Source organism: Vulpes lagopus, chromosome 4, assembly GCF_018345385.1.
Source record: "Vulpes lagopus strain Blue_001 chromosome 4, ASM1834538v1, whole genome shotgun sequence".
NCBI classification, from domain to species: Eukaryota; Metazoa; Chordata; class Mammalia; order Carnivora; family Canidae; genus Vulpes; species Vulpes lagopus.
In genome coordinates this window covers 1,907,314-1,935,170 of record NC_054827.1, presented here as the reverse complement: position 1 = coordinate 1,935,170, position 27,857 = coordinate 1,907,314, and the positions used below count along the sequence as shown (strand labels likewise).

At 43.8% G+C, this 27,857-nt stretch overlaps 1 protein-coding gene across 7 annotated transcripts in view; it reads left to right on the top strand.

The window, feature by feature from the left end:
- Positions 1–12,621: 12,621 nt before the first annotated feature.
- Positions 12,622–27,857, top strand: part of MCPH1 (microcephalin 1) — a 232,876-nt gene continuing 217,640 nt past the window's right edge. For all 7 annotated transcript variants that reach the window (XM_041751940.1, XM_041751941.1, XM_041751938.1 and 4 more), the window contains exons 1-3: positions 12,622–12,681; positions 13,773–13,864; positions 21,144–21,262. In XM_041751940.1, coding sequence (XP_041607874.1) covers positions 12,642–12,681; positions 13,773–13,864; positions 21,144–21,262 — 251 coding nt within the window. In that variant the 5' untranslated portion in view covers positions 12,622–12,641. The remainder of the gene's footprint in view (positions 12,682–13,772; positions 13,865–21,143; positions 21,263–27,857) is intronic.

The following is a 27,857-nucleotide window of genomic DNA, read 5'->3' as shown; positions in this document are numbered from 1 at the left end:
AGCGGCCTCAGCACCCGTCGTGGCGGGGGTGGCGTAGCAGCCACACAGCACCAGGGCACCTGCCACATTCCCTCAACATCACCCCATTCCCAAACACCAACAGCTCTTGTCCATGCCGTGGGAATTTCATCTCACTCATCTTCCAGTTCCACCCCTGTCACCTTCCGATCTCCACGCCGCACCCAGAGTGATCTCTTGTGCTGAGTTCAGTCTGGGCCCTTGGGTTGAAATCTTCCGCTGGATTCCCCTGGTCCTTAATAGTTTTCAAACTCCTCACCCTACCCCGAAGGAGCCTAGTGGCCTGGCCCTGCTGAACCCCTCATGCTCAACCAACGCCTCCATCCTGTACATCGGCCTTCTTGGGGCTTTGAGGCTCTGTGTTGGCTCAGGGCCCGTGTGCCGGCTGTGGCTCTTCCAGGAGGGTACTCCTCAGCTGCCCTTGCGGAGGGACGAGGGAGGGGGTGGAGAGAGTGAGTGAACAAAAGCATTTTTACTCTGGAGAAAAATTAAAACCTGTCTTAGGAGGCATGAGTGATTGCAGTCAGCTTGGATATTAAAAATGTTTATTTCTGCATATGAACAGGAATAATAGATAAATATATATAATAAGGATCATATATATGTATATATTTAATAGGCAGCAGCCAATGAGAATGCAGTTCAGCTGAGATCTGGAGGGGACTGCAGGCCGGCTGGGCCTGGGAAGCGAGGTGGGAAGGGGTGAAGGTGATGGGGGAATGGGGCAGCAAACCCTGGCTCAGATCGAGACAGCAGCTACCTTACAAACGACCCAGGTGTATCCCAATATTCAGGACCCAGTGTTGCTGCCCTAACGTGTCCTGGCCTGGATAACGGCCCTGGGGTAGGGAGTTTTGAACAAGCCGGGGGGCCGTACCGCGGGGTATTTGGGTCCCTACTTTCTTCAGTTCAGCAGGATACGGTGAGCATTTCCCCACATTGGGCACTTTCTTTGTTTATCTCTTTGCTTCCAGAAAGGATTTGAGGCGATTTAGTTTTGAACCAGAATACGAGTGTTGAGGGGGGGTCTTCGGGCTGCGGGAAATTCTGTAGGCCAACCTGCGCCCAGGTAGCGCGTTCTTCTCCCTTTTCTATTAGCTTCCCTGCTACAGCTGGGATCCCCCCGCTTGGGTCCCTGGACGTGACACAGACTTGTGTTGGATGAATGAAGGGACAGGTGGACCCTGAAGGCAGTCAGAGCGGCAAGGAGGGAAGCGAGCTCAGGCTTTGCAGTGGCGGCTACCTGGCTAACCCCAAGGCTGGCCTGGAAGCAGTCCCCGGCCGTCTGCTTGTGGCGCTTCGCCTGGGCGACACCCCCACACAGTGGAGCTGGGCCTTCTGCTTGAGGAATGAAGGTAACGGGCACATGTTTCTTGACTCGTAAATATAATAAATGCTCCATCAAGGCAAAACTTCCAGGAGATGCTTTTCTCACTTGAGCTCGTCTTTGAGTTACCTCCTCAGGTGGCTGTCCAGTGCCACCTGTCCTGCCGCGAAACGTGAGCGGGAAACAAAACTAAAATAATCTGCTACGATTCTTGCAGATAATTTCAGTTCTTCAGTCTTTCACAGCTTCTGCTGCTTCTTTGCTTTCCAGATATTTACCTTTCTCAGTTCAATGTATTCGTGGGTTTTACATTTTTTTTTCCTGTTTGTGAGTGCCAGTGATGTGGTCTGGAGTGGGGTTTGGGAGCCAAGCACCGAGAAAGAATTCTTGAGATATTGTCCATGCAAAAAAAAAAAAAAAATGTTTTTATTCTGGCTCAGGGACGGGACCTGCAGGCAGAAAGAGCTGTGTTGTAGGTGTGAGGAGTGACCGGTTATATACCGTTTTCCACCCTTTGGAGGGGACTGTGACATTAGGTCCCCAGGAAATGGAGACTATAGGTTTCTGGAGGTCTAGCTAATTGATAAAAATGGCTTTTCTTCTTGTAAATCATTGAGACAGTCGCAAACTGATGGAGACTCAGGTCCTGCATAACTGTGATTGCTATCAGTGAACCATCTGTTTCTCTCCTTTGCTCTTGGGCAGCCAGGTGTGTGCCTGAGGAATGTCGCATTCATTCCACCTGGGGGGGGGGGGGGGCGTAAGGTGTCACCTTGTGCTTTGCCCTCTGCTCACCTTCCTTTTGCTCCCTCATCAGGAGTATGGTAGGTATCTCCCCTTTCATCACAAAATACTCTCATTTTAAAACATGTAAAACTTCCATTTTAAAAAAATCTAAAAAAATAATAATAATAATAATAAAAATCTTTAAGTTTGAAAGGAGCATATTTTGCTATTATTGTTTAAGAAAATGCCACATTTCTTATAATAGTAATAATTTGAGTTATATTTTCACTAGAAAAATTAGACTTTTATTTTAATTTTTTTTAAGATTTTATTTATTTATTCATGAGACACAGAGAGAGAGAGGCAGAGACACAGGCAGAGGGAGAAGCAGGCTCCCTACGGGGAACCCAATGCGGGACTAGATCCAGGTCCCCAGGATCACACCCCTCTGCTGAAGGCGGCACTAAGCCACTAAGCCAAGCCACCAGGGCAGCCTGTCTTTTTTTTTTTTTAATTAATATCTCTCTCTCTCTCTCTCTCTTTTAAGATTTTATTTATTTATTCTTGAGAGACACAGAGAGAGGCAGAGACACAAGCAGAGGGAGAAGCAGGCTTCCTGCAAAGAGCCCGATGCAGGACTCGATCCCAGATCCCTGGATCAGGACCTGAGCCATAGGCAGATGCTCAACCACTGAGCCATCCAGGCATCCCAAAAATTATACTTTTCTATTAGGTTTATCTGTGCTAGTCAACTTTCTCCCTATCTTTTTTTTTTTTTTTAAATAGAAATACCATAAAGGAAAATGTAAATCAGTGGTCTGTGCTGCGCCTCTGAAATCCACGAACTCCTAGAAAGCCCAGACTGAACTCTGCCCTAAATGTTTACGCCTTGCTGTTGAGCAGGGAACATTCCAGAGGGAACTTGAAAGTCTGGGCACCAGGGTTCCCTTCTGAAGCGCTGGGCCTTTCATCTGACTTGGCTGCCGGGACTTCTCAGAGATGCGCACGTCTCGATTCATGTCCAAGGACTGTCAGGTTGTCAGAAAGAAACCTCCAGAGAGCCCACTCCCGCTGAGCCAAAGTGTGCGTCCCACAAAAGTCAGTATTTTCAGCTTTTCCTTTGCCCTGAGTGTGTATAAAAGGGCTTTCTAGTATATGTCCCTTCTATTGGGGGCAGGGTATCAGCAAAGAAATGGCTTTCTTTTTTTTTTTTTTTAATTAAAAAATTTTTTTTTTTATTTTTTGAGTGATGGGCTTTCATCTTTTATCCTTCTACCAAGAATAGGAGCACAGATACCTCATTTTGGACTTTGGGAGATGCTTTCTTTAGAATATATGACTTTATTGAAAGCCCTGAGTAGAGATGCAGGGACAACAAATAAAAATAGAGCATATTAGAGCAAAGGTCACGTTTCTTTGAGCGCATTAGTTTTAATTGACTTTGTCCTTATTGATGAGATGTACCGTCTTTAGCTTAGGTGATAGATTCGTCTTCTGATGTGAAGAGGTCGTGAGTCAATGGGAAGAGGTTGGTTACCGGATGCGTAAAGCTTAACACACGCAGTTCCTGGTACCCAGAAGGTGCCCGTGAATTCCTGTGGAAAGAGTTCAGAATTAAAAAAAAACTGAGCAAACTAGACTTGTCACCTATTTAAAAAACAAATTTTAACTGAGTAAATTCAAAGATCTGATCGGCCTTATCAAACAATTCGTGAATTGGACGGCATTCCTTCCGGCAAGTGGTGGGGAGCTCTGCTGAGCTAAACAAAATGAAAGTTTTTATTTTTTTTTAAAGATTTTTATTTATTTATTCATGAGAGACACACACACACACACACAGAGAGGGGTGGGGGCAGAGACACAGGCAGAGGGAGAAGCAGGTTCCCTGCAGGGAGCCCGATGTGGGACTCAATCCCAGGTCTCCAGGATGATGCCCTGGGCTGAAGGCAGCGCTAAACCACTGAGCCACCTGGGCTGCCCAAAATAAAGGTTTTTAAAGGTAGAAAGAGCTCATTACACACATACACACACACAAAGGAAAAAGAAAGGAATTTACTAGCAGAGGAGGACAAAGTTGCCCTCCTAAGGGGAGCGGAAGAGGTGTGACCCTTTCATTCACTATCCCAATACCCCCAACTGTCCCATGATGACCAGGAAACTCTGTCCTCAGCTTACGGGTTCATCTCCGAGGGGCTGAAACTTGGGGTACGTCAGGTGGGAAGTCTTACCCTACTGATGAGGGGACGTGACCTAAGTGACTCCGTTTGGGCCATGCAGTTTTCTCTTTACTAGGTCAGAAGGCCCGAGTCGAGTCGTAGAGCTGCTTCCAGTCTCGGGGGCAGGACTTTGAGCTGTAGCCTTACTCCTCTGACCTGCAGAACCAACACGTTGAATTGGATGATAATGCTGGTTAACTGCACTATCTTTTTGGGGGAGTTGGGGTGCATCCTTTCAGAGTGCTGTTTGCTCAGGGAAGCCTTTTATTTAGGTATTTATTTTAACAAGGCTTTTTGTTACAGCTCTGAAGCTGCCCTTGGAACAGCGCTGAATCAAAGCCCCTTTACCCTTGAGACTCTCTTCTGGACCCAGCAAATATCTTTCCAGTTTATATGAGGAACAGGTGGCGGTGGCTTCTCCTTCCCCTCCCCCTCCCCTTTCTTCTTCTTCTTCTTCTTCTTCTTCTTCTTCTTCTTCTTCTTCTTTTCTTCTTCTTCTTTCTTTTCTTCTTTTTCTTCTTCTTCTTCTTCTTCTTCTTCTTCTTCTTCTTCTTCTTCTTCTTCTTCTTCTTCTTCTTCTTCTTCCTCATGGCATCTTATGTCAGTATTTTTCTAGACATTATAATTCTATACTAAAATCATCCCACCCTCGGGACCCCTAGGTGGCTCAGTGGGTTAGATGTTGTGACTTCCGTTCAGGTCCTGATCCCAGGGTCCTGGGATTGAGCCCCACATCGGGGGGTCCCTGCTTCTCCCTCTCCCTCTGCCCATCCCCCTGCTTATGCTCTCTCTCTGTTTCTCTTTGTCAAATAGGTAAATAAAATCTTTAAAAGAAAAAATAAGATCCTGCCATCCTTAGTACAAATAACCTTAAATGGTACGGCCGGAGCTGCTCTTCTAAGGCAGCCTTGGCCTCCTCTCTGCTGCCAGTATTTGACTTCTCCCCTGAGGGGTTCAGACCATCAGGGCCCAGCACAGCCTCACCCCATCACCCAGGTCCCTGTCACCATTTTTGTGACCTTTTTATCCTGAAGGGATTCCAGGCTGATGGAAAATGTACCAAAACAGGACAAAGAAGGCCCGGTAGTCAGTCGTTCACCCAGATTTCCCAAATGTACCACAAATATGGTAACATTTGTTCTGTTACCCCCTCCCTGCAGATATGAACGGATGTGACCGTGCACGAGCTCTTTCCCTGAAATATGTCAGAGGAACTTGCAGATGCGACATCCCTTTACCCTATACTCTTCAGGGTGCGTTGCCCTAAAATAAGACCTTGTCTTCGCTAACCATGGTATGGTGATCGAAGATAGGGAATTAACGTTTATGTAATATTCTTACCTAATCTAAGGGCCTTTTTCAAATTTTACCAAATGTTCTAGCAATAGTCTTTGCAGAAAAAAAAATTTATAATTTGAATCTGTCCTTGATTCAGTGCAGAAACACACTGTGTGCAGTTGCTAAATGTCTCTCTGCTCGTTTGATCTGGCGTGAACACTCATGTTTCTTTGTTTTCCGTGCCCCACGTTTTTGAAGCAAACAGGACAGTTATTTTGTAGATTTTCCCCCCCTTGTTTGATGTTTTCTCAGGTTTAGATACAAGTTACACACCGCTGGCAGGAACACCCGCCGGTGATACTGTGTCCTTCTCCACGCCTCAAAGCACAAGGCGCGGATGTCTATTTGCCCTGTGATGGGGATAGCGGGTCACTTTTTACAGGTGGTGCCTTTTATGTTTCCCTACTGCAAAGTTCCCGTTATTTTTTTCTTTGCAATTAACATAAATGAAATTGGGAGATTGGAGTGTATGAAAATGCTCTGTTTCTCATTATACTTTTATTCACAAGTTTTTACATGAATCGGTGACTGTTGCCTGAAAGAATTAATTACGGTTGCCAATTCGGGATGGTCTAATTCCATCATTCTTTCAAATTCTTGTAGAATCCTCCTGTAATGAAAACTTGCCAGCTTCCGATCATTTTTTTTCATTCACTTCTATTAATATGGATTCATGATTTCCTATTTTTAATGGGTTATAATCCATTTGATATCACTATTTATTAAGGAACCTGGATTTTGTTAATGACAAAAGAATATTTAGAAACCAAGTCTGGGCAGAGTGCATTTCTCACTGGGATATCACAGGTGCTTTCGGAGGACAGAGCTACACGATGAATGCACGCGCACACAAATCAGTGTCCATGTGCGTATCTAGGCCTGTGGCAGATCTTCTACTTCTATTGCTCTGTCTCTATGCACGTTAAACACCAAGAACCAAAAACAAAAAGAAAACACCAAGAACCTATTCGAACTCAGCTCCACCACTTTATTCCAGCCTTCTCTTCTTTCACATTTGCAACTCCCTTTTCTAGCACTAAGTCTGATTCTTGTCATCAGCACCACATTCAAGTCTACCTACACTGTGGCTTCAAATCTGCTAACCTTTACCCATGTGAGAGACACAGTTTAACTGAAACTTGATATTTATTTAGAGTTATTGTTTTTACTACTGTGTCTAAAGTTACCTAAATTAATTTTTTTCTGCCCTTTGGTGCCGTTATGTTATTTATTTGAAATACCGTTGGATATGTTACACTTTTTACTGTCCTTGTTGACTTTTTACGTCTTGAGCATATAGCCCATTAACTCTAGAAACCAGAACTATAAAGAGACACCCTTCCAGAAGTGTTCCTGGTCACCCTTCTACCCGGTACCCATTCCTCCTCTTCACCCCATTCCCACCATCCCTGTAGGTAACAAATCACATGTACTTTTGGTTTATCCATTGTGTCTGATTATTTTTTGCACATATTTGCAGTTATTATTTTTTTGTTTTTTACACAAAAGGTAGCTTACTGTATTAGTTTTCCAAGGCTGTTGTTGTAACAAAGCACCACAAACTGAGTGGCTTGCATGATGGACATTTATTGTCCCGCAGTTCTTGAGGCTAGAAGTCCAGGTCAAGGTGCTGGAGGGGCCGTGCTCCCTGTGAGGGCAGCAGGGAAACAGACGATCCAGGCCCTTCTCCCAGCTTCCAGGGTATCCCTGGCTGGTGGCCACAGAGCTCCAGTCCTCACATGACATTCTCCTGTGTGCAGATCTGTCCAAATTTCCTCTTTCTCTAGGATACAGTCATGTTGGATTAGAGACACACCGTACTCTGCTAGGACTTCATCTTAACTCAATACAGCTGCCGTGACTCTATTTCTAAACAAATCACGTTCTGAAGTACATAGGAACTTCGGGAGGACACAATTCTACCCATAACACGTATATGATTATGCTTTTGCGCTATGCTTTTTGTCACTTAATATAACCTGCAAACCATTCCACAGCACTTCCTGGGGATCTTCTTCATTCTCCCTTTCTTTCTATTCACAGCCACAAAGTGCGGCATTGTGTAGATAGAACATAATTTATTCGACTACTCCTCCACAGCAGCTGAACGGTTTCCAATATTTTGCAGATATAAGCAATGCTGCAATGATAAGATTGTGGTTATGTATTTCATACTGCAGAAGGATCTTGAGGGTAAATTCCTAGAAGTAGAATTGGCGGGTCAGAAAGTAGATGCATGGGTACCTCTGTTAGTCATTTCCAAATCCCCCTCTGAAAGGTTGCAAAACTTTTTATTTCCCATTAGCATGTATAGCAGTATTTACCCATGGTATTCCCAATAGAATGTATTGTCTAGCTGTTTGCATTTTTGTCAGTTTGAAAGGAAAACGACATCCCCGTGCAGTTTTAGATTACATTTCTCTAATTATGAGAAAGGTTGGCAATTTTTTCTTTTGCCCATTTTTCTTTAAAACTTTTGGTAGTTTTTCTTCAGTTTTTAAGATTAAAAAAATATATATATGCTAGGAATAGTATATTTTTTCCAGTTGCCTTTTTAAATTTTATTGTTATTATTTTTTGCTTTTAAACATGACATTTATTATCTTACAGTTGTGATATCGGAGGTCTGCTGTGAGTCTTACTGGGCTAATGTCAAGGTGTCTGTGGGCCAATGCTCCTTCTGGAGGCTCCGGGGGGGGGGGGGGGGCGGAATCTGTTTCCTGGCCTTTTTTGGTTCTTCCCGCTGCTGCTGTGTTCTTTGGCCCCTTCCTCTGTCCTTACCAGAATCTTCAAATCTCTCTGACTCTGATCTCTGTCAGTTGCCTCTTGACTCCGTTCATGGTGTGTTGTCGTTTTTAACCATTCTTTTATTGAAGCTAGTTTTGAGCTACAGTAACAAAGCCTTTTCCCCACACCCAGGTTATATTGGAATTTACCATTCACCCATGTGTGCTTCTAGAACTTGAGTGTTTACTTTTTTTTTTTTTCACATTCAGAGCCTCAATCCATTTTAGGTTCATTTCTATGTCTGGTCAGAGATACTGATTTAATTTTGTATTCTTTTCTCGAGGACATCAAAACTCTGTCTTAGATCCAGTGATCTGAGGTACTACGTTTGCAATTTATCAAATGTCTACATATACTTAGGTGTATTTCTGGACCCTCAGCACTCTCCCCCTGGCCTGTTTGGTCATGCACCAGGAACACAGTCTCAATGATAACATGTTCTATGTCTGGCAATGATGGTAGCTTTTCCTTTCCAGTGAATTCCTAGTCTGATATATTTCTCCACATGAGTTTTAGCATCAACTTGTTCAGTTCCATCAAACACATTTATTGATTTTCTAAAAAAGATTTTATTTATTAGAGAAAAGGAGAGAGTAAGCAGGAGTGGGGTGAAGGGCAGAGGCAGAGGGAGAGGGAGGAGCAGACTCCTTGCTGAGCTAGGAGCCCAATGCAGGGCTGCATCCCAGGACCCTGAGATCATGACCTGAGCTGAAGACAGATGCTTCACTGACCTAGCTGCCCAGGCATCTGGAATTTGTTATTTCTTAGCATTATATGCATACACCTAAAGCTAAAATCTTGCTCAATGGAGTAGCACTAGAGGCACTTCTATTAAGACCAGAAGAAAACAAAAATGATGTCCACTATCTATACAACTGTTCCACATTATTCAGTGGACATGTTATCTACTCTCATTAGACAGGGAAATCAGTAAGTGGAGGCTCCGCGGCCAGAATTTTTAAAAAAGTAAAACTATTTTTACTGCAGAGTAATATACCTGGAAACCTCTAGGGAATTGCTGATAGAACTAACTTAAACAATAAATTCAGTAAGGATGGAGGAATAGGGATACCTGGGTGGCTCAGTGGTTGAACGTCTGCCTTTAGCTCAAAGTGTAATCTCGGAATCCAGGATTGAGTCCCATTTAGGGCTCCTTGCAGGGACCTGCTTCTCCTCTGCCTGTGTCTCAGCCTCTCTGTGTCTCTCAGGAATAAATAGATAAAATCTTAAAAAAAAAAAAAAAAAAAGGATCCAGAAATGAAATGAACATGCAGTTGCAGGGTGTGTGGATAGAGAAAAATCCATTTGCAAACAAAAATAAAGAACAAACTTGACAAGAAAATGTGCAAAACCTAAATGAGAAAAACTTTGAAAGCCCAAACTTTGTTGGGTTTGGTAGATAAACTTCTTATTTCTGGCTAATTCAGTGGGTCACACATTACTGAGTACTTCCATCTGTACAGTGTACATGTGAAAATAAGCTTTGTTTTTTCTCCTGTAAATCTATTGTTAATTGTAGGCTCCCATTCACTGGACCGAAGTTGGAAGAAAAGGTTTCTTGACAAATACCAATTATATTTCCATGGGAAATTGAAACTATAAAAAATCATTCACAATATCAACAAAAATGGTAGCACTTAGGTTGGAATTAGAAATTTGACAAAAGTTGTAAAAGACTCATCCTCTGACTAGTACAAAACATTGATGAGAGTAATTAAAGAAGACCTAAACAGACAGTTAATGGATCAAAATATTTAATATTTTTTAAAAGTTTATTTAAAGTACGCATCCCCCTCCCAATGTGGGGCTTGAACTTACTACCCTGAGATCAAGACGTGCAGGCTCTACTGACTGAACCAGCCAGATGCCCCAGATTTAATATTTTTGAGATATCAATTCTCCCTCAAATAGATCGGAGATTCAATATAATTCCAGGCTTTTTTTTTTTTTTAGAAAATGACACGATGATTTTAAGATTCATATGGAGATACAAAAGTTCTGGAATATATAAACACTTTCAAAAAAGAACAGAGTTTTTTGGGCTTACCTTATCTGATTTTATAACTTATTTATAAATCTACAGTAATCAAAACAGGAAAATATGATATAAAGATAGCTCAATTGAACTGATAGAGGTCCAAAAATAAACTGCACATACATGCACAACTGATTTTGGCTAAGATACAAATGTGGTGAATGCAGTGGACAAACAGCTTATCAACAAGTTATGCTGAAATATTTGGATATCCATGTGCAAAAAATGAACTTGGGTCCCTATCTCTACCATACACAAAGATCAACTCAAAATAGATCCTAAATGTAAATACAAAACCTAAAACTAAGATCTCTAGAAGGAATAGAAGAAAATATTTGTGAGCTAAAGCTGAAGAACCAATCCTGAATTTTTATATCACCTTTTGTACAGCAAAGGTGATTGGTTTTATCTATTTTTATCCTGTCATGATTGGATTCTAAATCTCAGCATTCACCTCACTTGGTAAAGACAATAGCCTTATCCTCAGTAACCACCTGAGCTCACTCTCCCAAGGAAAGGGTGTTACCATTTCTTTACAGCTTCATTAGGTCAACAATTCATGATGATGAAATACTGGTCAAAGATTTGAGTCTAGGAAGTGGGGGTTGGGGCCGCATATGCTCAAGGTAATTCTGTAGAAACACAGGGTGGAAGCTGGTAGCCTATATTCTTACACACGTGCCCTGCCACTGGATTTAGTAAAAAACAAAACAAAACAAACCAAAAAAACAGTGTATGGTTTCCATTTCTAACCAATATGAGTTCCGAGTTATGTCACCTTAGACTGGCCAGGTATTCTGTTGTACCTGATTATTATATGTATTAGCCAAAGGTCAGAGGCTTAAGGCCTGAGCCACCCAGGTGCCCCTGCTCACTTTTTTCTAACAGGGCCTTTGTGAACATCTAACGATCCACAGAATAAGAGAAAGGTTTTTAAATTGTGAAGCAGTGGGGCAGGAGGAGGGAGGCGGAGAAGGGGTCCGCTGTTGGGTCTCCACGATCAACACCTCCAAAAATGCAGACTGTCAGTGAGAATCTAGGAGGATATATATATATATCTACTCTGTAAATTGTAATAAGAACATTCACCTCATGGGTTAAGATCAGCTTTGATAATAAATCCAAAGCCCATTGCTCAACAAATGTCAGGTATTAATTCCATTATTATTAAGGATTGTTTTTTTTTTTTTTTTTACAGGAAAATGAAGCTCAGAAAGTCTTAGTAACTCATGAGCGTATCACAGCTAGTCAGTGACTGGTAGGTCCCCGGGCCCCAGGTCCAGTCTGTTCTCTCACCATTAGGCCACGAGTCTCGTGTTTTCCATCAAGCGCGGTAACGGAGCATACCGGGCGCAGCACACGATGGTACTGAAATCACTGGAGATGAAGGTTTTTATACATTCGGTGCTTCATCCTTTAATTCCGCGTTTCGGGGAGAGCTTCAACCCGCAGCCAAGCAGGACCCCCGGGCTCCGCAGGAGGCCCGGGGCGGGGCCTGCGGGCGGGGGCGGGGGCGGGCTCCGCGGGCGTGGGCGGGGCCTGCGGGCGTGGGCGGGGCCTGCGGGCGTGGCAGGGCCTGTGGGCGGGGGCGGGGCCTGCGGGCGTGGCAGGGCTCCGCGGGCGGGAGGTTCGAATCCCCGGAGGCTCCGCGGCCTGGCGGCTGCAGCGCTGTTCACCGACCCGGAACTCCCGCGCTCCCCCCGGGGTCCGCCCGCTCCCGCCCGGATGCATCCGCTCCGGGATTTGCGGGCGGCAAAGCTGGAGTGGGACGGCGGCAGTCGGGGGTCTAGGCCCCTCCCAAGCCGGGTCCGGGGTTCGGCGCGCGGTAGTACAGCCCCCCGCAAGGTGATGCTCGGGGTTCCCGCGGAGGAGGGCGAGACCCGGCTCTCCCTGCCGCCCTGCAGGACCGAGGTCCTGTCCCCGTAAGGGATCTGAGCCCCGGGGCCCCTCACCGCCCCCCGGCGGGATGTGAGGGTCCGGCCCGGGCCGTCCCAATTCCGAGAAGCACCGCGGCCGCGCGCTCGGAGGCGAGGGGCGGCCTCCAGGTCCCCGCCCCGCGGCTGCTGCGAAAGCGCGGACGCGCGGACCGGGTGGAGCGGGAGGGAGGGCGCGCGGCGGCCGTGCGCATGCTCAGTGCCGCCCGCTCCGCCGCGGGGCTGGGCGCCGGGCGGCGGGGCGCGTCCTCCGGCGGCTCATGGCGGCTCCCGGGCCGGGGGGACGGCGGGTCCTGGCAGGTGAGGGCCCTGCGCTCTGGGCGCGGAGTCCGCGGCCGCGGGGGTCGGGGCTGCGCCCGGGTCTGGGCCGCGGGGTCGGCTGCTGGCGCGGGGACCCGGTCTGGCCTTTGCGGAAGTCCGTGCGGCGGCCGCTGGGGGGGCCGACCTGGGGGGGGTGACCTCGGGGGGTGACCTCGGGGGGGTGGGGGGGCCGACCTGGGGGGGTGGCCTCGGGGAGGTGTGGGGGGGCCGACCTGGGGGGGCTGCCCTAGGGGGGTGACCCCGGGGGGGGTGGGGGGCCGACCTGGGGGGGATAGGAGGTCAGGGGATGTCCTGGGTCCAGTACGGGGTAGGGGGGTGGTCCTGGGGTTGTAGGGGGTGGGGGGACTGACCTAGGGGGGCTGACCTGGGGGGGTAGGGGGTGGGGGAGATGTCCTGGGGCGGGTATGGGGTGGGATGGTGGTCCTGGGGGGGGTAGGGGGTGGGGGGCTGACCTGGAGGGGGCTGACTTGGGGTGGGAGGGATGGGGGGCTTACCTGGGGGTGCTGACCTGGGGGGAAACGGGGGGTGGGGGCTGTCCCCCAGTGCACGACTTTCCCTGTCCCATGGGGGTGTCCCTGTGGGGGGGGGCCGTCCCCAGTCCAGGACCTTCCCTGTCCCATGGGGGGTGGTCCCTGGGGGGTGTGGGGCTGTCCCCAAGTCCAGGACCTTCCCTGTTCCATGGGGGGGTCCCTGTGGGGGGGGCTGTCCCCAGTCCAGGACCTTCCATGTCCCATGGGGGGGTCCCTGTGGGGGGGCTGCCCCCGTACGTGAACTGAGCAGTTGGGTGTTTGGTCCCTTACACAGAACATCCTTCACCGGAAAAGCCAAGTGTAGTTTAGGAATCTGGGCCGGGCGGCCGTGCTGAGGAGGTCGGCCTCGGCATAGGAACCAAGTTGTTTGCCCCCAGCTCTAGGAGCCGCGCAGCACTAGAGCGATTTCGAATCGGCTTTTGGTACAAGAAGCTGCAAACCTACCTCTTAAAGTAGATAGAGGGAGAGAGCGCGCCGCCTGTCGTCCTCGGAGGGGGGCCAGGTGTTCAGATACATTCGCGCTGGTGCTCTGTGTTTCAGACGTCGTGGCATATGTTGACGTCTGGTCAGTGAATGGAACAGAAAATTACTCCAAGACGTTTACAAACCAGCTTGTGGATATGGGGGCAAAGGTAAGTCCCCCAACCTTGCTGCGCGACGTTGGTCCTCCGGGACCTCGTGGGACGGGCCTGTGTTTTATTTCGGGAGGTCGTACTTAGAACGTGAGGCCTGAAGGACAGAGAAGACCGTGGGTGAGTAGTGGGGTTGGGGAGGGTGGCCCGTGACGTGAACGGTGTGAACAGCAGGGTTTATAGGACAGCTGGTCGTGGGGCACCTGGGTGGCTCCGGGGTTAAGGCCCTGCCGCCAGCTCAGGTCGTGCTCCTGGGCCCCCGGCTCAGGGCGGGTCTGCTTCTCCCTCCACCTGACTCTCCCCCTGCTGTGCTCTTTTTGTGTGTCAAATAAACAACTTTAAAAATGAGAGAGAGAGAATAGTTGGTCTTTGGGTCAAGAGGGAAGACTCTAGGCTGGAAACATGGTTTCTGCCATTGGTTCCTTGGATGCATGCAGGATGTTGTTGACCGAAGTGAGAAGTACAGGAGCAGGAGAAGGTCTTTAAGGGAAAGATTGCGAGTTTGGGCACATTGAAAATATCTGGCAGACACAGGGAGGTACAGACGTGGGATTGGAGATCGTCAAGGCCGGAGAGCGCACCGTCGGGCGTCAGGCCCCGCGGCTCAGGGGAGATCACGGGTGTGGGAGTGACTCGGTTAGGATGGAAGGGGCTGGAGGTGCAGCCAGCTTACTGTGTGGAGGGTGGGTGGCGGGAGCAGGGACTCGGACAGACGGGCATCCACGAGATTCAGGAACACGCGTCTGGATGTTGGAGGAGGATGGACTTCAGAATCTCCAGACAGGTTGGTGCTGGTGGGTGTACGTTAGGTTTTGGGAACTCCAGGGTGTTGTTTGGGAACTCTAAGGGTGTTGTTGAGTGTAGCACAGTTTTCAGTGGGACGGGTAAGGATTGGACGTTAGCCCAGGAGTGAAGGAGGTGGTGCAGACGTCTATGCTCAGAGGGACCTGAGCTGTGGACAGTGTATCCGTGTGTGTGTGTGTGTTGGGGGGGGGGACGCAGGGGACGACAGCGTAGGCGGGTGAAGGGAGAAGACCAGGGGTGAGGATGGGGAGAGAGGCACCCAGGGCATAAAACAGAAGGACTTTCACTCACCGGCAGAGAGGGTGCTCCTAAGTCCTGTCTGGCTGGTGCCAGTCCCCACCCTGCTGCACGGCACAGCCTGGGGTGGAGAGTGCTGAGCCAGTACGGGCAGGGCGCCCTGGGACCCCGAGAAGACCCCTTCAGTTCTGGCCCGTGGGTGGGTAGGAGCCAGAGCGAGTTTCCTGGTTTCCATACCTGCTGCCTACCTGGCTGAGAGCCCAGGTGCGCAGCTGGGAGGAGGGCCGTGAGGACCTCATCGCTGTGTGTTAGCATCACACCTCCGCTCTCTTGGAGCTTTCTGCTTTCCACTTTTTATTTAGAAAACTTACAAACGGAAGAGTGGGACATAGACGCCCAATAATTGTTAACTTCTTAGCCTCCTTGCTTCGTCTGCATCTCTTCTGTACAGTGTATTTACATGTGAATGTGTTTTTTTTTTTCCTAAACTATTTGAAAGTCACAGATAAAATTTGGCCCTAAATTGGTTCACTGTGTATAACCTCTAAGAACAAAGGATTATCCCGTATGATAAAGACAATTGATCACATCTCAGAAGATTAGCAGTGGTTCCTAACGGATTCGGCCACTGCAGAAAGCTGTGCCTGTGCCAGTGGGTGGGAGGCCGCTGCTGTCTGTACTTGGTTCTGTCTTTACTTTCAGCCCACGGGTAAGTTGCTGGCCGTGTGTCATCAGGATCTGACACGGTATTTTCCTGCCCGTTTTCATATATTTATTTTGAGGAGCCTGTTCAAGACTCCAGCTCATGTTCCCATTGAGTATTTCCTTCTCTTCTTGACTTGGAAGCATTCCCTCTATTTTTCAGTTGGCCTCGTTGTTGGCCGTATTAATTGCAGGATTTTCTAACTCTGTGGCTGGTCTTTTCATCTTTTTTGTGGTATCTTTTGATGATAATTGGAATACAGTTTATTTCTTTACGGTGAGCTTTGTTTGTTGTGTGTCCTGTTTAAAAAAAAAAAAAGGCAACTGTGCCTATACCAAGATTATGAAGATTTCTCCTGTGTTATTTTCTGGAAGCTTTATCATTTTGCCTTTCACATCTAGGTTTACTGTACATCTGGAATTGATTTTTATATGTGGTATGAAATAGTTTCATGTTTTTTCCACATGAATATTCTTTTATCTTAGCACCATTTATTGAAAAGATCATCCTTTAACCGGTCTCTGAAGTTACACCTTTGTCATCGGTCAGGTAACCGCATGTTGCGGTATCCGTCTGTCTGTTCTCAGGACGGACCACCGTCTTAATTGCTCTTATAATGAACCTTCATGAGTCGTCTTGTTTTTCCTTCAAGGTGTCCTGGCTGCTATTTGCCTGTTGCATTTCCAAATATATTTTAGAATCAGTTTGTCAGCTTTTTAGAAATTTTGACTGGGATGGGATTGATGAAAATAGATCAGTATGGAGAGAACTGACATTTTTAAAAAATTGAATCTTCCAATCCATGAATTTATATGCCTTTGTTGATTTTGGTGTCTTTAATTTCTTTCAGTAATGTTTTATTGTCTTCTCTGGTTATTTTTGATGCTATTATAAATGGTATCTTTTAATTTCCTTCTTCTCTTACTGGTATATAGAAATAACTTGCGTATCCACCTTGTGTCCAGAAGACTTACCAAATTCATTGATGAGATTGGGCATTTTGGGGATTTAAAAAATCTACACAACTGAATGTTATGTGCACAGGACAGTTACTTGTAGTTTTTCTAATCCTGACCCTTTCTATTTCTTTTTCTGGACATACTGCACTGGTGAGGGCCTCTGTTGAGTAGAGTGCACGTATCAGGCATCTTTGGATCCTCTTCTCAAGGGAAAGCTTTTGGCATTTTCACCTAATGCAGGTTTTTTGTTTTATTTTTTAAGTTGGCATATGGTTGACATACACTATCATATTAGTTTCAGGTTTATAACATAGTGATTTCACATTTATGCACAGTGTGAAATGATCACCAGAGTAACTCTAGTTCTCACCTGTCACCAAAGTTATTAGGGTATCATCGACTATAATCCCTGTGATGTACTTATCGTCTCTATGGCTTAAAACCGGAAGTTTGTACCTTTTCTGATCTTCACATATTTTGCACGTCTCCTCACTCCTGCCCCTCTGGTATGCACCAGTTTTCTGTATTTATGAGTCTGTTTTGTTTTTTTAGATTACACATATAAGTGATATCATATGCCTCATTTTTAAGTTGATTTTTAGATCCTAATTTGCTGTTTTCTTCATGAATTAACTTTTTAATGTTATCAAATGTGTTTTCTGTATATATCATGTGGTTTTTCCCTTTCACTTTGTTAACATAGTGAATAACTATTTATTTTAACGTTAGCCAACTTTGCAGTCCTGGAATAAACTCAAGTGGTGGGAATGCATTATCCTTGTTACGTATTTGTTGGTAACAGTTTGCCAATATATTGCTTTCTTTTTTTTTCCCCCACAAATATTTCAAGGAATAATACTGGTTATTTTCTGTTCCTGTAATGCTATTATGTGGTTTAGTACTAAAGATATGCTGGTTTTGTAAAACAAGTTGCAGAATTGTGACTCTTTCTCTTTTTTACTCTAAGTTTGTATAGGATTAGTACTATTTCTCTCTGAAATTTTTCGTATAACTTGCTGATGAAGCCAATTAGTCTTTGAGTTTTCTTTGTAGATTTTTTGAAAACTTTGTTTTTTGTTATAGTTTTTAATCTGTTTGAAGATTATAGGATATGTGTGTTTTCTGTTCTTAAAAGTGCTTTTAGAGAGCTGGTATTTTTTTTTTTTTAAGTATTCATTTCATCCAAATTTTCAAATTCATTGCATCAAAGCTATTCATCATATCCTGTTTGAATCTTTCAATGTCTTCATGATCTATAGAAATGGTCCCTTGGTACTGATATTGGTTATTGTGCCTTTTTTCTTATTTTCCTTATAGCATTTACTTGGGTTTTATTAATTAGTTTTTCCAAAGAGTCAACTTTTGGTGGTCTTGGTCTTTTTTTTTTTTTTTCTTAATTCTGGTCTCATTTTTATGATCTTCTAACTCACTCTTTGGTTTTAATTAGCTGTTCTTTTTCCAGCTTTTCAAGATGAGTACATTGACATTTAGCCTTCTTACTTTTTTTACATGCATTTGTTATGAGATTGTTAAATTCATATTTGTTAAGTGGAACATGGGATGCTGAATGGTGAATAAGCAGTTCAACAACAGACTATAGAGAAATTGAAACAGAAGTTTATTATAGGTTTTGGAGGAGGTGCATTATGCCACATGACCTTAAGGAGTGACAAGGGGGCTGGGGGGATCCCTGGGTGGCTCAGCGGTTTAGCGCCTGCCTTTGGCCCAGGGTGTGATCCTGGTGTCCCAGGATTAAGTCCCATGTCGGGCTCCCTGCAAGTAGCCTGCTTCTCCCTCTGCCTGTGTCTCTGTCTCTCTCTCTGTGGCTCTCATAAATAAACAAAATCTTAAAAAAAAAAAAAAAGTGACTAGGGGAGTTCAGGGCAAAGTGCAGGCAGAGAGAATGGCAGAGCCTAAGGCATATGTCTTTCTTAGGGTCCTTGGGTGGAAAGCTTTCAGCTTCCTGCTCCAGGGCTGGGTTAATCAATTCAAACCAAGGAGGCTTTGGTAGTTCCAGAATCGTATCTAAGGGCATATGACAGGAATGATCTTGAAGGCAGAGGAGACCGTTGCTCACAGGGGCGGTCGGGGAACTGACATTTGCTTGTGACTCTGGGGGCTGTTATCTAGCGTATGTGCTTGCACAAGGGGTTAGTGTTCGCTTAGGACCCCTGCAGAAAGCTTGGCCAAACAAAGTGGATGCCAAGGCAGCAGTACCCTGGAGTGGGTTAGCTGGGATCTCAGCAGCGTTCATGGTAGGTTGTACATTTCTCCCTAGGCTGGACTTTAGCTGCATTCCCCAGGGCTTTGTTGGGTGGATTGCAGTATCTAGGTCTGCTTTTACTTTTTGTTTTATCCAATGCTTTTTGTTCTTGTCTCTAGATAAACTTGATTTGTTACCTTTTTTTTTTCCTAGTTGAGTATTTGTGTGTAAAGTTCTTTAGAATTAATTTGAGACCTAGAATCATATTTTCTTTCTTTAGAAAAGATTCACATTTGCCTCAGTCATGGTGTTTTTAGCGCTCATATTCCAAGACTGTCTTAATCCAGTTGCAAGATTGGAGATGATTTAAAACTGGACTACAGATCTTTGAGGGCCTCTATGACTTACCCTTACTCCCGGGTCAGCCCTTCAGATGCCCATCCAAGATGTGAGGGTTTTGCCACACTCCCTTACCCCATTCTAGTTTAGTCTAGTTTTTGTTCCTCTTGTCTTCAGAGGCATTTAGAAGTACTGCCCGTTGTTTGCTAAATTTGACAAAAAAATGACCGAGTGCTGGGCTCCTCTGTCTGGCTGTGTCCATCTGTACCTAGACTCTTGGCTCAGTAATAATCCCTCACTGCCTCAGTAGCTCTCCAGGGCCTTCTGGTAGGTGGGCAGGTAGATAGATAAAGAGTATGTATGTATATTTTATCAAAGCGATACATACATGTTGCTTAAAAGGGCAAATGTGCGATGCCATGAAGTTCATAGTACAAACAAGGAGAAACCAGCAGTCCTTTGCCCTATACTTCCCATTTTATTTTTCTAAGGCAGCTTTTTCTAGATCCATTTTATTTGTTTCTTTTGGTGTTTGCCTTTTTATTTTCAAACAGTGTATGTATATACTTTGATAAAATTAAATATTGTTAAAAGAATTATGTATTGGCAAGTTCCACTTAATGGAAAGATTACATATAAAGGTCAATTTTTTGACACTGTGAATTTGAACATGCCATTATTATACCTTTCTTTATCTTTGATTGATATTTTAGCTGATTGTAAAATGTTAGGTATATATTATTTTCCCTTGAAGGCACTTCTCTATTGTTTTCTGACTTCCAAATTGCTGTTGGGAAGTCTAATGCCATTGTCATGTCTCACTGTTTGGTGTGATTTATTCCTACCTTCGCTTCCTTACTTTCTCTTTTAATTTCAAATCTTTCTTTACTCTAGCCCCACTGAAATTTCACGATGATAAGCTTAGTAAGGTTCTGTTTTCATTCTCATGCCAGGCCCCTGGGGGTCCTTTTGATCTAGAACACATGCCCTTTAATTTGAGACATTTTTCTTGAATTATTTTCGGATTTTTTTTTTTTTTAAGATTTTATTTATTTATTCATGAGCGACACAGAGAAAGAGAGAGAGGCAGAGATACAGGCAGAGGGAGAAGCAGGCTCCATGCAGGGAGCCCGACCTGTGACTCGATCCCGGGTCTCCAGGACCATGCCCTGGGCTGTAGGCAGTGCTAAACCGCTGCGCCACCGGGGCTGCCCTATTTTCTGATTTCTTTTCCATTTTCTCTATTCCTGTATTACTTTCAACTGTTATTACTTAGGTCTTGGTTCTCCTGATCAAGCTGATGTTCTTATCTTATATCTCCTATTGTGTCCATCTCCTTGTCTTTTTGTTGTTCATGGGTACTGTTTCTCAGATCTATTATTGTCCAGCATTTCTATAGACATTTTTTTTACTTGTGTCATCATATTTTTATTTCCAACAGCTCTTTAGTTCTCTGATCCTTTAAAAAAAATAGCCTCCCATTTTGGATATTCGTTAATGAATACAGTATCTTCTGAAGATTTAAACGAACATCACTTTCTTCTAAATATATTAAATAATACTTTTTAATTTTAATTACATAAGTTTTTCCTGTGTTGTCTGCTTCCTGTGAATTTTATTTTGTCTTTGATGTACAAGGCTTGTCTAAAATCTCTTTATTTTTGACTCCACTCCCATTCTCTCTTCTACTAAAAATGCACTGCCAGTTCCTATGCCAGTTCCTACCTTTGCTTCCTTACTTTCCCCCTCCTTTTATCCTTGTGGAGCTCTAACTCGATGTAGAGGGAGCAGAGATAAACACGTGTATAACACACCATCCTAACTGGAGCAGATAGGTTTCCTAAGTGGCATTATCTGTTTATTAGAGTAGGGAGTTCTCTGTGACAGATTCTGAGAAATGGAATTGCTGGGGTAGGGGCTTTAGATGTTTTCCTTTCGACAAATATTGAATAAGATATCCTTTTTGATCAGTTTTACTTATGAAATTGTTTGTAAATGGTAATTTACATTTTATCTTCTACCTTTTGTCTACAGGTTTCAAAAACTTTTAACAAACAAGTAACTCACGTTGTGTTCAAAGACGGATACCAGAGCACTTGGGACAAAGCACAGAAGAGAGGCGTGAAGCTCGTCTCAGTGCTCTGGGTTGAAAAGTAAGTGATTTCTTTCTTTTTTTCCTCTAAGTAGCTAGTATTGGTCAAGTATGGAGATATTTCTCATATATCACAAAACCAGATAAAATGTGATTTTGTCTTTTCTCTACCTCTTACTTGAGCAAGTCATTCACTGTCCTCAGGCCTTGGTTTCAGCAGTTGAAGATGGACCTAGTATAATCCTTAACCCTGTGGAGAGGGAAGGTGACCGCAAGGCCCTGAGACGCATAGGCTTGGTGTAGTCATGTAGCCACAGGAGGTGAATGTGATGAAGCAGATCATACTTGCGTAGGTGCCATAGCTTCAGTACCACAGACAGCATCGAAACAACACACATTGATTTCTCAGTTCCGGCCAGTGTTGGCAGGATTGGCTTACAGATGGCTGTCCTTTCTGAGTCTTCACTTGGTCGCTGTGTGACTGCATCCTAATCTCTTCTTGTAAGGACACCAGTTGTATTGTCTGAGGGCCCACCCTAGAAGCCTCACTTAACGTTAATTATCCCTTCCAAGGCCAGATCTCCAAATATAGGTGACACCTGGAAAAAAAGAAGGTTTGAACTATACAGGTCCACTTATACATAGATTGTTTTTCAATGACAGCACTGGCAAATTTTTGGAGATTTGTTACAGTTTGAAAAAACGGATAAACTGCAGCCTTGAAATACTGAAAAAATTAAGAAGTTAGATATTTTAAGAATACAGTATATCATAGCATTGTAACATTGTAATAATGTTACAAAATGTGTAAATTGCTTATTATCAGTAAGGCTTCTGGCTCACAGTAGCCTATTAGTCATTAAGTTTTTGAGGAGTCAAAAGTTGCAGGTGGATTTTTGATTGCATAATGGAGGGGGTGTTGGTGCCCCTAGAGCCCACATTGTTTAAGAGTCAACTGTATGGTCACATTCTGATGTACTTGGGGTTAAGACTTCACCTGAATTTTGTAGGGGGCATAACTGAAGCCATAAGAGGTGTGGGCAAAGGGAAGACTTGGATGATATTGAGGCCAGAGGGATAGTAGGGTGTCAGATGACGTAGGACTTTGTGGAGTGTGATTCAGAAGAATGTATGTGGAAAAGGGGCAAAGGCAGAGGCAGGAGAGTGGTTGGAGGCTGCTGAATGATTCAGCCTAGAAGTGTTGCCTGCATCAGGGTGCAGTGACGCAGTCATGAAGAATGGTCAGATCAGATTCAGGATGCATTTTTGAAGGTAGTGCCAGTCTAGATCTCCTGAGGATTTGAATGTGAGTTCGTAAAGAAGGGGAAGAATCAAGGATGACTGTGATGTGTTTGGCCCGAGGAATTAGAAAGATGGATTTGCTATTTCCTGAGACTGGGAAGGCTTCAGAAGGACCAGGTTTGGAGAAGAGATCATGAATTCCACTTGGATTGAATTCGGGGTGTTGATTAGGAACTCGTGGGGTGGAGCGTGGAGCCCTTGGCAGAGTTTGCAGATAAACATGTGGGAGACTTCTGTATACAGATGTTATTTAGCCATAATCTGGATGTGACCTCTTCTTGGTGAGTATAGATGGGGAACGGAAGTGTTCCAAAGTTGAGCACCCTAGTATTGGATGTTGAGGAGGAAAACCAGTCAGCATGGGATTCTACAAGTCAGGTGAAGAAAGCTGTCAAGGAGGCGATAGTGATCAGCTCTGGCAAACAGGTTGAGCAAAGGCATGTCCAAGAGGTTACCGCTGGAGTTAGCAATGTGGAATCTCTGGGATCTCGACCAGCAGTTTAGCAGATGAGTGGGAGCAAAGCTTGTTCAAGTAGCATTTGGGAAGCAGTGGAGGCTACTGCAATGGGGGAAGAGAGAGCTGGAGCAGTACCTGGAAGGGGTTGTGGAGTGGAGAAGATTGTTTAAGACGGGAGAAATGACAGCATCTGTGCTGACAGAACTGGTCCAGTAGAGGGAAATTTTGCTAATGCAGAGGCAAGAGGGGACCTTTACTCATGCTAGTGGCTTATTAAGGGGGCTGAGGGTCTAGACTCTAGCACATAAACTGATGGGTTATATCGGGTATATATAGGTTAATCTCATGTATCCTACAGGCTATGTAGGATGGGTTATGTGGGATCAAGGAGAGGAGGGAATGCAGAGTTTACGGGACAGTTGCTGCTGAGTGAGTAGATGTGGCTTCAGGTCTTGAGGAAATTCCTTCCTGATGCTGCCTTCAGTGAGAGCAAGCAAGATTGTGATCTGAGAATGAGAGGCTTTGCAGGTTTGAAGAGAACAGCAACACATGACGTAGTTGTCTAGGAACTTGGGAGAGGGGGTGGATCAGGGCAGGACTAACAGTTCACTTGAAGATGGTGATTTTAAGTTGAACATGAGGCCCTGAGGACCTGAGCACCCAACGGGACAGGTGTTGATCTAGCAACCTACAAGCAGCAAGGAAGCAGAGTGTTGGTTTTAACCGGGGTTGGATTTTGCCACCATAAAGGGAGTTGGAAGGATATGGGGGACAAGGATAATGATACTGAGGTCTTTCTAGAATACATTTCAGTAGTTTTTAATCTGCTCAGAGAGATTTGTAACCGTCACTACTGTCTAATTTTTTTTTTAAAGATTCTATTTATTCATGAGAGAGAGAGAGAGAGAGAGAGACCGAGACCCAGGCAGAGGGAGAAGCAGGCCCTATGCAGGGAGCCAGATGTTTGACTCCCGGGATCACACCCTGAGCCAAAGGCGGATGCTCAATTGCTGAGCCACCCAGGCGTCCCACTACTGTCTAATTTAAGAACATTTTCATCACCCCAAAAAGAAGCTGTTTAGTCATTAGCAGTCACTCTGTTGCCCCAGCTCCCGGGAACCACAAATCTACTTTTGGTATCTCCAAGTTCCCTATTCTTGAACATTTCACATAAATGGAATCCTACAGTATGTAGCCTTTTATATTGGGCTTCTTTCACTTAGAATATTGGTTTGAAGGTTCCTTCATGTTGTAGCTTGCATCAGTACTTCATTCATTTGAGTGGGTAAGAAATACTCCCTTGTATGAGTATACCACATTTTATCTTTTTTTTGTTTGTTATCTTTTGATCGCAGTTGATGGACATCCCAGTTATTTGTATTTTTGGCTATCATGGGTAATGCTGCTGTGAACATAGGTGTACAAGATTTTCTGTGAATACGTATTTCTAATTTTCTTGAATATCTATCTATCTAGGGATGGAACTCCTCCTGAGTCACGTAAAGTAAATACATAGTTGACCTTCCGACAGGGTGGGGGCTGAGGCAGCAACTCTTAGGCTGTTGAAAATCCCCATAAAACTTGACTCTTCGAGAACTTGACTACTCAATAGTCTACGGTTGGCTGGAAGCCTTACTGCTAACAAACAACACTATTTTGTATATGCTTTAGATGCTATATTTTTACAACAAAGTAAACTAGAGCAAAGAACTGGTAAGAAAATCAGAGAAAATAAATTTGCAGTTTTGTACTATAAAAACACTGTGTATAAGTGTGTCCATGTAGTTCAAACCCATATTGTTCAAAGGTCAGCTGTATACATGTAAGGATGGAATTGCTGTCATATGGAAACTATATATTTTAGCTTTGTAAGAAACTGCCAAACTTTTTTTTTTAATTGGCTATACCATTTTCCAGCAGCAGTGTTTGAGGATTATTATCCCTCTTTATGATTATAGCTAGCATACTGAATGCGAAGTGGTGTCTCAGTATAGTTTTATTCACCTAGTTAGTGATGTTGAGCAGCCTTTCATGTTTTTATTGGCTATTTGTCTATCTTTCTTTGAGAAATGTCTGTTCAAGTACTTTGCTCAGTTTAAACTGTTGGGTTATTTTTATTATTGAGTTGTAAGAGTTCGTTATATATTCTAGATATAATATTCTTTTTAAAAAAATATTTATGTTTTAAAGATTTATTTGTTTATTCATGAGACACACAGAGAGGCAGAGACACAGGCAGAGGGAGAAGCGGGCGCCTCGCAGGAGTCCAATGTGGGACTCGATCCCGGATCCCGTGATCACAACCTGAGCTGAAGGCAGCTGCCCAACTGCTGAGCCACCCATGCATCCCTAAAAATGTTTTATGTATTTATTCTTGAGAGACCCACAGACAGAGGCAGAGACATAGGCAGAGGGAGAAGCAGGCCCTGCGGGGACCTGATGCGGGACACAATCCTAGGGCCCCAGGATCACAGCTTGAGCTGATGGCAGACACTCAACTGGGAGCCGAGGCACCCAGTGTCCCTATAATATTCTTATTATATATATATTATTTGCAAACATTTTCTCTTTGGGTGAATTGTCTTTTCACTTTTTTTTGGTAGTATCCTTTCAAGCAAAAATGTTTTTAACTTGGATTAAGTTCATTATATTTATTTTTTCTTTTGTTGCTTTTGCTTTAAATGTCACATCCAAGAAATCACTGCCTAATCTCAAGGCATGAAAATTTACACCTATGCTTCCTTCTGAGAGCTATAGTTTTATCTTTATATTTAAATCTGTGGGTTTTTTTCGAGTTAAGTTTTGTACAGGGCATAAGGTAGGGTTTCCCTGTCACTATTTGGCATGTGATTATCCAGGTGTTCCAGCACCATATTTGGGGAGACTGTTCTTTCCCCATTAAATTGTTTTAGTTCTCTTCTTGAAAACCAGTTGACCATAGACACATAGGTTTATTTCTAAATTCTCTGTTCTGTTTAATTGACCTATAGATTTATCATTAATGCCAGTGCTACACAGTCTTGATCACTGTAGCTTTATAGTTATTTTTTTCTTAGGTATTTATTTATTTTAGAGAGTATGTACTTGTGGTGAGGAAGGGCAGAGGGGGAGGGAGAGAGAGTCCCAAGCAGGCTAGCACTGAGTGGGGAGCCCAGTGTGGGCTCATGACCCGAGATCAGACCCTGAGATCAGACCCTGAGCCAAAACCAAAAGTCTTGCTTACCTGACTGAGCCATCCAGGTGCCCGCCCCGCTATGGTTTTAAAATTGAGAAGCGTGAGTCCTCCAGTTTTGTTTTTCTTTTTTCAAGATTGTTTTGACTATTCTGACTCCCTTGCATTTCTATATGAATTATATAGGATTATATATTGTCAATTTCTTAAAAAAAAAAAAAAGCTGAGATTTGATACAGATTGTGTTGTGTCTGTAATTAGGGAAGTGTTCTAAAATATGTAGTATTGCAATTCATGATCATTGGATGGGTTTTAAATTTTTTAGATCTTTAACTTCTTTCAGTGAGATTTGGTCATTTTCAGTATACAAGTCTTATACCTGCTAGGTTAAATTTACTCCTTTTTTTTTTTGGTGCTATTATAAATGGAATTCCTTTCTTAATTTCATTTTTAGATTGTTCAATAGTTAACATATAGAAGTACCACTGATTTTTCTATATTGATTTTGTTATCCTGCAAGTTTGCTGTACTTATTTATTAGCTCTATGTGTTTTTGTGATTTCGGTAGGATTTTTCTATATACACTGTTGTATAATCTGTATGTAGACATAGCTGTTACTTCTTTCTTTCCAGACTGAATGCCTTTTATTTCTTGTGTAATTGTCCTGACTACAACCTGTAGCACAGTGTTTAATAAAAGTGGTAATAATAATTTATCCTCGTCTTTTTCATTTTCTTAGGAGACAAGCTTTCTGTATTTCACTCTTCTGTTAGATATGGATTTTTTGTAGATGCTCTTTTTCAGGTTGAAGTTTCCTAGTTTTTTGTTTGGATTTGTTTGTTTTTATCATTAAAAGGTGTTGGATTTTGTCAAGTGTTCTTTCTGGATCTATTGAGATACTCATTTGTTTTTTTTTTATTATATGAAGTTTGTATTAGGTTTATGGATTTCATATGGTGAACCAACCTTGCATTCCTAGCAGAAATCTTGATCGATCATATTGTAAATACTTTTTTTCCCCCTAAATTACCAGGTCAGTGTGCTAGTACTTTGTTTTTACTTTTTATTTTTGCATCTGTATTCATAGGGGATATTGGTCTATAGTTGTCTTATAATGACTTTTCCTGATTTTGGTGTCAGGGCAACACTGGTATCATAGAATGAGTTGGGATGGTGCATGTTCTTCGGTTGTTTTGTTTTGTTTTTTAGAGAGAGAGAGAAAGAGCATGCATGTGCCTGTGCTCATTCTCAAGTGGGAGGAAGAGGCTGAGGGAGAAAGAGAATCTTAAAAGCAGGCTTCATGCCCTATGCAGAGCCTATTGCAGAGCTTGATCTCAAGACACTGAGATCATGACCTGAACTGAAACCAGGAGTTGGACACTGAAATGATGGAGCCATCTGGGTGCCCCGTTCTGTTTTTTGAAGAGTTTGTAAGTATGATTGTTAATTCTTCAAGCATTTGGTGGAATTCCCAGGAAGCATCTGGTCTTGGGCTTGCTTTTGTGGAAAGGATTTGGTTTACTAATTCAATCTCTTGCTGTAGGTTTCTCCAATTTTATGCTTTTTCTTGAGTTAGTTTGAATAGTTTATCTTTCTAGGGTTTTTTCATTTCACCTAGGTTATCTAATTTGTTGGTATACGTGCTTGTAGAATTTTTGTTATGATCCTTTTTAGTTTTATAAGGTCAGTAGTGATAGTAGTTCATTCCTGATTTTAGTAATCTT